Consider the following 10,971-nt stretch of genomic DNA (forward strand, 5'->3'; position numbering starts at 1 on the left):
TTAATTAGATAAGATGCTTGTAGTATTTTACTTAGCATTTCTAGGTATTTAAAAAATTTAGGCTGGGCACAGTGGCTCATGCCTGTAAACCCAGCACTTTGGGGGGCTGAGGCGGGCAGATCACCTGAGGTCAGGAGTTTGAGACCAGCCTGGCCCACATGGTGAAATCATGTGTCTACTAAAAATACAAAAATTAGCTGGGCATGGTGGCGGGCGCCTGTAATCCCAGCTACTTGGGAGGCTGAGGCGGGAGAACTGCTTGAACCTGGGAGGCAGAGGTTGCAGTGAGCCGAGATAGCGCCATTGCACTCCAGCCTGGGGGACAAGAACAAGACTTTGTCTCAATAAAAAAAAAAAAAAAAAAAAAATTAATTTAGGCTGGACATGGTGACTTGTGCCTATACTCCCAGAACTTTGGAAGACTTGTGCCTATACTGCCCAGAACTTTGGAGGACAGCTTGAAGGCAGGAGTTCAAGACCAGCCTGGGCAACATAGCAAGATTTCATCTCCACAAAAAATTTTTAAAAATTAGCTGGGCATGGTGGCATGCACTTCAGTCCTAGTTACTGGGGAGACTGAGGCAGGAAGATTGAGCTCAGGAGTTTTGAGGCTGTAGTGAGCTATAATTGAGCCACTGCACTCCAGCCTGGGCAACAGAATAAGACCCTGTTTCATAAATAAATCAATACATTTACCACTTTAATTATCTTATTTTTAAATATTTTTTTTGAGATAGGGTCTTGCTCTGTTGCCCAGGCTGGGGTACAGTGGCACTATCACGGCTCACTGTAGCTTCAGCCTCCCAGGCTCAAGCAATTCTCCCACCTCTGCCTCCTGAATAGCTGGGACCAGAGGTGTGCACCACACTGGGCTAATTTTTTGCAGAGACAGGGTTTTGCCATATAGCCCAGGCTGATCTCAAACTCCTGGGCTTAAGCGATTTGCCTGCCCCAGCCTCCCAAAGTGCTGGGATTACAGGTGTGATTTAATCATCTTAAAGTGTACAATTCATTGGCATTAAGTATACATTGTTGTGCAACTATCATCACTATCATTTCCAGGACTGTTCATCATCTCAAACAGAAACTCTCTTCTGGGTGTTTTTAAGAGGTTTTTAGGTTATTTGCTTCCTCCTGGTGAAGTGGAGGTAGAAAGACATTTCAGGCAGAAAGCACAGCAAGTCAGAGGGCATAGTCTTACAAGAGTCCCAATATCCAGAAACAAAAGAGTCCAGTGTGCAGGAACTAATACATAGGTGATATGGCGCAAGGTGATAGATGAGGCCTGCAGAATGGTGTCAGATCATGCAGGACAAGATAAATCCCATTGTAGGTGATGGGGAAAAGAATTTTACAAATAAGTTGAGACGAGGTGCAGTGGCTTATGCCTCTAATCCAGCACTTTGGGAGGCTGAGGCAGGTGGATCACTTGAGGTCAGGAGTTTGAGATCAGCCTGGTCAATATGGTGAAACCCTGTCTCTACTAAAAATACAAAAAATTAGCTGGATGTGGTAGCACATGGCTGTAATCCCAGCTACTCGGGAGGCTGAGGCAGGAGAATCACTTGAACCTGGGAGTGGGGTTGCAGTGAGCCAAGATCATGCCACTGCACTTCCAGCCCCCCCCCCCACTGGGCAAACACAGCCAAGACCCTTATCCAAAAAAAAAAAAAAAAAAAAAAGGTAATGTCATACTATTTTAACTCAGTCTGCGAAATCGGTAAATAATTGCAATCTTATTGGACTGGCTTGCAGCTGAAATACATTTCTAGGGTTGGTTGGAACTACGTTCCTTAGTGTTAATTGTGTAGAAGAAAGCTAACATAAAATGCTTGTTATTATAACATAAAAAATGAAGAATATTGACTGGGCACAGTGGTTCACAACCTTTAATCCCAGCACTTTGGAGTTCAAGGCAGTGCAGATCGACCTTTGGCTAGGGAGTTCAAAGGCAGGCAGATTCGCTTTGACGCTCAACGGAGTTCAAGGGACTAGTCTGGAGGCACACACAGCAGTCCCTGTCTCCTATTCTAAAATCATTAATTGGCGGGCAAGACGATGGCTCAAGCCTGTCTCCAGCACTATGGGAGGCCCAGAGACGGGCGAGATCACGAACAGGTCAGGAGATCAGAGACCACCCTGGGTCTAACACTGTGAACCCGATCTCCTACTAAAAAATACAAAAACTACTCAGCGGCGAAATGGTGGCAGGCCGACCTGTAAGTCCCAGCTATCGGGGGTGGGCAGGATGAATGGCGTACAAACCCGTGGAGGCGGAGCTGCAAGGGCTGGAATCTGGCCACTGCACTCCAGCACCGGCCCGAACAGAGCGATGAGGACTACTGTCTCCAAAAAAAAAAAAAAAAAAAAAAAAAAATTAAAATTAAAAAATGCAATACTTAAGTAATCAGATAATTTACTAGTAATTGTATTTCCAGAATTGTCTTGATATTTAAATGCTATTAAGTAAAATTTTCTAAGAAATTTAATTATGGCATATAAAATTATACAAATATACCAAAAGTTCTAGTTGTAGATATATTCATGTGAAGAATCTAGAAAACTGATAATCTCAAACTATATGAGAAAGATGGATACACTTTCAAGTAAATTAATTAAATAATAATGCAGTATCCTCAGGATTTTAAGGAAATAGAGGGAAGGTTCTCTCCCGCCTACCAAAAAGTCCTAGAGAATAGGGAAGACACCTGCCTTTTGCATCCTCAAAAGGAAAAGTAGGCTACAAAACTGAAGCCCCTGTATGTCTTCCATACCTAAGAAATCTCTCCTTTTATGTGTATATATGCATAAAAACTTCAATTTCCAGAGTGTGTCTTAACTATGTAAGTGTATTCCAAACCTTCTCTCCTCTTTTTAATGAGAATCCATGCACATCAGATTGTTACTGTTTTTGATGAAATGGATCTGACTCCTCAAGGGTTTGGGCAGAAAAAGCAGCAAATTACTGATATAGAGACTCAGGTACAACAAAACGTTGGTTCCTATGGTCTGTTTGTATCACGTGCAAAAGTCCAAATCTGATTACAGAATTCCAGATTTCTTGAAAAAATGTTATTTTATTTGTACAGTTAAAAAGTTGTACATAGAAACTTTTAATACAGTTCTGTAAAGCTGAAAGAACTGTCAGGGAAAATGGAGGGTGTTACTTTTTTTGATTGATCATTAAGGAAGTTAGAGGAATAAAAACACAGTAAAAGGTTTAAAACATTAAGGAACATTTTCCAGGTACAAATTTTATAAATACAAAACAAATTCACAAATTACTTTCAATACTAAATAAATATCTAGTTAACAAACTTGGACTTAATACCTGCAGCCAGCACTGGTACAGCACTTCAAGGATGTAAGATTGGATTCATTCATGTATAGTGTTGAAAGAATGTACTCATTAAACAATTAAGACATAAACACTAAACTGTGCTATAGCAGAAGACTCATCCATATAGATAACTCTCCCTTAATACCACAACTTTAAAAAAATCATCAATAACAAAATAAGTCATGGGTGAAAAAATATTTTCCAAGATCTCTGGACACATGAATGATCTCAAAAATGTACAACAACCTCTGTAAACCAGTACTGTATCCAATACATCTATCAAACTTACTAGATACTGAACAAAACTGTAGCAAAGGACATCTTTCCTACATTCTCCTGAGTGCTTAATATTAAAACTGAGAATACAGTGCAGGCCACACTTTCATGTGGTCGATCAGCTGTTATTGCTTTATACATATATGTCTGCTTTACAGCATGATTTAATGTTCCATTTTCATGAACAATTTGTTTTTCTTCAAATATATCCTTTAGAAGGACAAACTTAGATTCGTGACTTTTTCGCAGCCGGTGGTGTGCTAACTTGGTCCACATTACTGGGTGTGATGTGGAGTCCAAGCTTTTGAGCCTGAATATGAAAAAATGCTTGAAGTCTAGTTCCAGCTTTTGCCTCACTTGTGTTACGAGGGTTGTACTCAAAGCAGTTCGAAAACATTAACTCAATATCATCAATAAACTCAGCTAGAAAGGGAAAGAGAGCAAAAAAGATTACAATGAAACTACATAAATTACAATAAATATAATTATTGTATCATATCTGGAAATCTTAATAAAATGGAAGCCCACTTTTTTCTTTAGAAAGAGAAGACTCTGGCTAGACATGGTGGCTCACATCTGTAATCCCAGCACTTGGGAGGCTGAGGCAGGAGGATCACTTGAGCTCAGGAGTTCAAGACCATCCTGGGCAATATAGCAAAACCCCATCTCTACAAAAAAAAGAAAAATTAGCCAGTTGTGGTGGTTCAAGCCTGTAATCCCAGCACTTTGGGAGGACAAGGCGGAAGGATCATTTGAGGTCAGGAGTTCGTGACCAGCTTGGGCAAGACAGTGAAACTGCATCTCTACAAAAAATTAGCCAGGCATGCCAGGCACGGCGGCTCATGCCTGTAATCCCAGCACTTTGGGAGGCCGAGGCAGATAGATCACCTGAGGTCCAAGAGTTCGACAGCAGCCTGGCCAACATGGTGAAACCCCATCTCTACTAAAAATACAAAAATAGCCAGGTGCGGTGGCAGGCATCTGTAATCCCAGCTACTTGGGAGACTGAGGCAGAAGAATCACTTGAACCCGGGAGGCAGAGGTTGCAGTGAGCCTAGATTGCGCCACTGCACTCCAGCCTGGGCCACAGAGCAAGACTCCATCTCAAAAAAAAAAAAAAAAGAGAGAGGCATGGTGGCCTGCACCTGAGGTCCCAGCTACTTGGGAGGCTGAGGTGGGAGGACAGCTTGAGTCTGTGGGGTCAAGGCTGCAGTGAACCAAAATTTTGCCTCCGCACTCCAGCCTGGGCAACAGAGTGAGACCTGTCTCAGAAAAAAAAAGAAGAAAAGAAAAAAGATTCTGAAACAAGGTAGCAGAACTGAGGCTTAAAACCGTTTAACTGTAAATACTTAAAAATTATTTTATTGAAACTATCCAATTATGTGATCATATACATCATGTGATTATAAAGAACTTCTTTGAGTAAGATCAGATCTATAAAATATCTTGAACTTACTTGATCCTAATCCACCTTTTATCCCCACATACACTAATAAGTACTTGTGGAACCTCACGGGATGCCATCTACACAACTGCATCAACACACATCCTTTTAATAAGAGAAAAACAGCCTCTACCTCTTTAAGCAAAATAAGTATCAAAGATGCTATAAGAGAATGCCTTAGAAAATAAATATCAAAGAAAACAAATTACTTACATGCTATTTTATATTCACATTTATTCACTTTTCACGAATTATATTTAAGGCAATGGGCTTTTGATGATGTCGTAGTAGTCTGGGACCTGCAAAATAATTCAAATATCTCTCTCCACACAGAAAACTTAACTGGAAAGAAGTGTTCAAATAACTAAAAGTTTTGCACTAAAAAAGCAACTCATTATTAACCTCTGAATACTAGTGGTCTGCTAAAATCATGTAATATATTTTCAGTAAATACCATATTGTAGAAGCCTATATGATATCATTAAAAATGTTAACAATTTATTGTGAAAAGAAAAAATGATCTTGCTCATGACTCTCTCCTTCTATGTAGATATATATATATACACACATACGTCTATATGTCTATAGATATCTTTCTATATATATCTCTCTATATGTATCTATATATGTATATATACACACACACACACTGTCGCTTGTGACCAAAAGAAAAAAAAAATTCTTCAATGAGCATTACTGCATTTGTAATAATAAAATGTATGTAGCAAAGTGTAACTTAGGACGAAAATTACCCAGGCAAAATGAGTCAAACGAGTCAAACTAAGATTTAATATTTTATGCTATTCAATATGTAATTAATCCTTCTCATTCTTGCTCTAGAAATCTCAAAGTAGAATTCTGATGATGTCATTTCTTCATTCAGAAACCTTGACCTCACACTGGTGAGTGAGGCCGTTTATAATACAGTTGTGTGTCTGAGACTTTCTAACCCAGCCTCATTCAAACCATCCACCATTCACCATATTCTCATTTCTGGGTGTCTACCGTATAGTATATTCCTTTTTCCCTGAAACATCCTTACTCCATTTCTTACTGTTGAAATTCTGTCTTTCTTCAATGACCAGTTCCAAATAGTTCTCCTTAAAAAGCATTCTGATTATTATTTTGTCCCTCTGAAATACTCAAATCACTCTGTCCTCTCTACTTCTGTAATACCATGATAACTTCTATTACAGGACCATAACACTGTTCTATCTTTGCTATATAACAGATCATATTCTGCCATATATATATAACCTAACTACAACACCATCTCATATCCTTCAGTTTGATTACGCCATCACTGTTACCTAAGAATACCTATCTTTTTTTTTTTCCTTTGGAGACAGGGTCTTGCCCTGTCACCCAGGCTGGAGTGTGGTGGTGTTATCTCGGCTCATTGCAACCTCCACCTTCCAAATTCAAGTGATCCTCCTGCCTCAGATTCCCAAGTAGCTGAGACTAAAGTCATGCACCACCACACACAGCTAATTTTTTGTGTGTGTGTGTGTAGAGTCAAGGTTTGACCATGTTGGTTAGGCTGGTCTCAAACTCCTGGGCTCAAGCGATCCACTTGCCTCAGCCTCCTAAACTTTTTTTTTGAGACGGAGTCTCACTCTGTCGCCCAGGCTGGAGCGCAGTGGCACAATCTTGGGTCACTGCAAGCTCCACCTCCCGGGTTCATGACATTCTCCTGCCAGCCTCCCAAGTAGCTGGGACTACAGGTGCCCGCCACCACGCCCGGCTAATTTTTTGTGTTTTTTTAGTAGAGACGGGGTTTCACCATGTTAGCCAGGATGGTCTCTATCTCTTGGCCTTGTGATCCACCCACCTCGGCCTCCCAAAGTGCTGGGATTACAGGTGTGAGCCATTGCGCCCGGCCCCAAAATGTTGAGATGACAGGTGTGACACATTGCACCCAGCCAGAATACCTATTTTTTTTTTTTTTTTTTTGAGACAAGAGTCTTGCCCAGGCTGGGGTGCAATGGTGTCATCTCGACTTACTGCAACTTCCGCTTCCTGGGTTCAAGCGATCCTCCTGCCTCAGCCTCCTGAGTAGCTGCGATTACAGGCATGCGCCACTATGCTCAGCTAATTTTTGCATTTTTAGTAGAGATGGGGTTTCGCCATGTTGGCAAGGCTGGTTCCTGACCTTGGGTGATCTTCCGCCTTGGCCTCCCAAATTGTTGCGATTACAGGCGTGAGCCACTACACCTGGCCCAGAATACCTTTTATATCAGTGTTTCTCAAAATGTGCTCTCTGGACCAGGACCATCAGCATCATCTGGGGACTTGCCAGAAATCCAAGTGTCAGACATCATTCCAGACCTAATGAATCAAAAACTCTGGGGCTCAGGAATCTATGTTTTTAGCAAGCCCTCCAAATGATTCTGATGCATGCAGTAGTTTAAGAACCACTGCTTTACATAAGAAAAATATGATTAATGGTACTCAGTTAACTCTATTCATATTCATTACATAGAACAAAAACATTGAGGTCATTGTAACACACCATCATTATTTATAAAGAATCAGTCCTGGCTGACTCATTACATGGTGGCTCACGCCTGTAATCCCAGCACTTTGGGAAGCTGAGACGCATGAATTATCTGAGGGTAGGAGTTCGAGACCAGCCTGGCCAACATGGTGAAACCTGTCTCTACTAAAAATACAAAAATTAGTCAGGTGTGGTGGCAGGTGCCTGTAATTCCAGCTACTCGGGAGGCTGAGGCAGGAGAATTGCTTGAACCCAGAAGGCGGAGGTTGTAGTGAGCCGAGATCGTGCCATTGCACTCCAGCTGGACAACAAGAGCAAGACTCTATCTCAAAAAAAAAAAAAAAGGCTGGGTGCGGTGGCTCATGCCTGTAACCTCAGCACTTTGGGAGGCCGAGATGGGCAGACCATCTGAGGTCAGGAGTTCGAGAACAGCCTGTCCAACATGGTGAAACCCCGTCTCTAATAAAAATACAAAAATTAGCTGGGTGTGGTGGCAGGCCCCTGTAATCCCAGCTACTCAGGAGGCTGAGGCAACAGAATCGCTTGAACTCGAGAAGCGGAGGTTGCACTGAGCTGAGATCTCGCCATTGCACTCCAGCCGGGGGACAAAAGCGAGACTTCATCTCAAAAAAAAATCAGTCACAAAATTAGAAGGGACTGAGCTAACTCTATTGTTTTCTTTTTTTTTTTTTTGAGATGGAGTTTCACTGTTGTTGCCCAGGCTGGAGTGTGGAGTGCAATGGTGCTATCTTGGCTCATTGCAACCCCTGCCTCCCGGGTTCAAGTAATTCTGCCTCAGCCTCCCGAGTAGCTGGGACTACAGGCGTCTGCCACCACGCCCGGCTAATTTTTAAAATATTTTTAGTAAAGATGGGGTTTCACTGTGGTAGTCAGTATGGTCTTGATCTCCTGACCTTGTGATTTGCCCATGTCGGCCTCCCAAAGTGCTGGGATTATAGGCATGAGTCACAGCGCCCAGCCAACTCTATTGTTTTCAATATAGGAACTGACGTTCAAGACCAGTCTGGCAATGAAGTGAGACCCTGTCTCTTAAAAAAAAAAAAAGGGCTGGGCACGATGGCTCACGCCTGTAATCCCAACACTTTGGGAGGCCAAGGCGGGTGGATCATGAAGTCAGGAGATCGAGACCATCCTGGCTAACATGGTGAAACCCCGTCTCTACCAAAAATACAAAAAATTAGTCAGACATGGTGGAACGCGCCTGTAGTCCCAGCTACTCGGGAGGCTGAGGCAGGAGAATCGCTTGAACCCGGGAGGCGGAGGTTGCAGTGAGCTTAGATCACGCCACTGCACTCTAGCCTGGGCGACAGAGCAAGACTTAGCCCCACAAAAAAAAAAAAAAAAAAAAGCTCGACCTGGTGGCATGTGCCTGTAGTACTAACTACTCCAGTGGCTAAGTTGGAGGATCACTTGAGCTCAGGAGGTTGAGGCTGCAGCAAATCAAAGTATGCCACTGAACTCCGGCCTGGGTGACAGAAACCCTGTCTCTAAAAACACCTAAGAAATAGACATGGTCAGGTGCAGTGGCTCACGCCTGTAATCCCACCACTTTGGGAGGCCAAGGTGGGCAAATCACGAGGTCAGGAGTTCGAGACCAGACTGACCAACATGGTGAAACCCTGTCTCTACTAAAAATACAAATATTAGCCAGGTGTGGTGGTGTGCACCTGTAATCCCAGCTACTCAGGAGGCTGAGGCAGTACAATCGCTTGAACCCGGGAGACAGAGCTTGCAGTGAGCTGAGATCACGCCACTGCACTCCAGCCTGGGCGACAGAGCGAGACTCCATCTCAGAAAAACAAAAAACTAGACAGTGAGTAACAGGTGTTTTAGGTGTTTTGACTACTTCAATGTTGTCATGTGGACTAAATCAGATAATATACATGAATACATTTTATCAAGTCTAGTAATTACCTGGATTTTAGAAACAAGTTTCAAAAAAGGCCAGCTGTCATCATGTCGTACCAATTCTACAACAAGTTGTTCAAAAGCAGATAATTCATGAACTCCTCCCTGTCGGCCAGAACTCCTTCGACCCAGTGTCACAGGCGATGACTCTGAGTAAATAATTACAACATTTTAGGTGACAACAAAGCAAAATATTTGTTCACTACAAGCCAAACTGGATATATAAATACCAAATTCCAACAGAAAACAGACGCTCCATACACTGAGATGTTAACTATTTTCTGGGAGACACGAAAATCTGACCAAAATCGGACCAAATATTAATTATTTCCTTTTGATCTTAAAATGTCCAATTGCAATACACATTCATTGGGAACAGATTTTCAGAGTGTAATGCAAAAGAAAATCTAGAACACAAAGTTTTGGATTATTTTACTCAATTTTATTAAAATACTTTTCAGCTACAGTTAACTGAAACTAAGCAATTCTCTAGTATTTCCTAAAGCATATCCTTCAGAAAGTAACCTCTTCAGATCTAGAAACTAGGCTTACATATAAATTACCTTGCATAATGGAAAAGCAATTCTCACTGGTAAAGTAAAAGATTATTCTTACAGATCTTAATTTTATTTATTTATTTAATTTAATTTTATTTTATTTTTGAGACGGAGTCTTGCTTTGTTGCCCAGGCTGGAGTGCAGTGGCATGATCTTGGCTCACTGCATCCTCTGCCTCCCAGGTTCAAGCGATTCTCCTGCCTCAGCCTCCCGAGTAGCTGGGATTACAGGTGCCTGCCACCACACCCAGCTAATTTTTGTATTTTTAGTAGAGACGGGGTTTCACCATGTTGGCCAGGCTGGTCTCAAACTCCTGACCTCAAGTTACCCGCCCACCTCGGCCTCCCAAAGTGCTGGGATTATAGGTATGAGCCACTGTTCTCAGCCACAGATCTTAATTTTAATATCTAGATAATGTTCTAAAAGCAAAATGCTTTCTCACAAACCTCAGACAGGTATAGTATAATGACATCTAAAGTATATGCATTGGTAGAAAGGGTAGTATAGTCCATATATATATTCAGATGTATAAATTCTCTCCTTGCAGTGTAGATCCACACATTTCCCCTTTTATTTCTCCTTAGTACCAGGCTTAGCAATTTCACAAATCAATGAAAACAAAAAAATTTTCTTCCTAGGTTTTTGAGTAAAAATGTTTCAAGTATATTATTACTCCAAATAGCTTGGAGAATTAGGGAAAAGCAAAACAGATAAGGGGATAGGAAAAGCCAAATTAGATCCTGACTGGTGCAAAATTATGACACTTCCCCTAAAAAACTTGACAATCTGATGACTGCATTAACAGATTACGTGCCATTCTTTCACCAATGAATTCCTTAATCCTGCTGCATATCTGAATAATGCAATATAATGTTATCTAAAATTCTTTGAAGAACAGTGGTTTTTTTTTTTTTTTTTTTTTTTTTTT

The 10,971-nt window shown here is 41.5% G+C and overlaps 1 protein-coding gene across 1 annotated transcript in view; it reads right to left on the reverse strand.

Moving 5' to 3' along the window:
- Positions 1–3,061: 3,061 nt before the first annotated feature.
- The window catches only part of BAZ1A (bromodomain adjacent to zinc finger domain 1A), a 142,932-nt gene continuing 135,022 nt past the window's right edge, over positions 3,062–10,971 (reverse strand). Inside the window, 5 exon segments of the mRNA XM_017886906.1 lie at positions 3,062–4,039; positions 5,274–5,300; positions 5,303–5,335; positions 5,338–5,359; positions 9,493–9,635. Of these exon segments, the coding sequence (XP_017742395.1) occupies positions 3,843–4,039; positions 5,274–5,300; positions 5,303–5,335; positions 5,338–5,359; positions 9,493–9,635 (422 nt within the window). The 3' untranslated portion in view covers positions 3,062–3,842.

This window comes from Rhinopithecus bieti, unplaced genomic scaffold, assembly GCF_001698545.2.
Source record: "Rhinopithecus bieti isolate Rb0 unplaced genomic scaffold, ASM169854v2 scaffold_15821, whole genome shotgun sequence".
Lineage (NCBI taxonomy): Eukaryota > Metazoa > Chordata > Mammalia > Primates > Cercopithecidae > Rhinopithecus > Rhinopithecus bieti.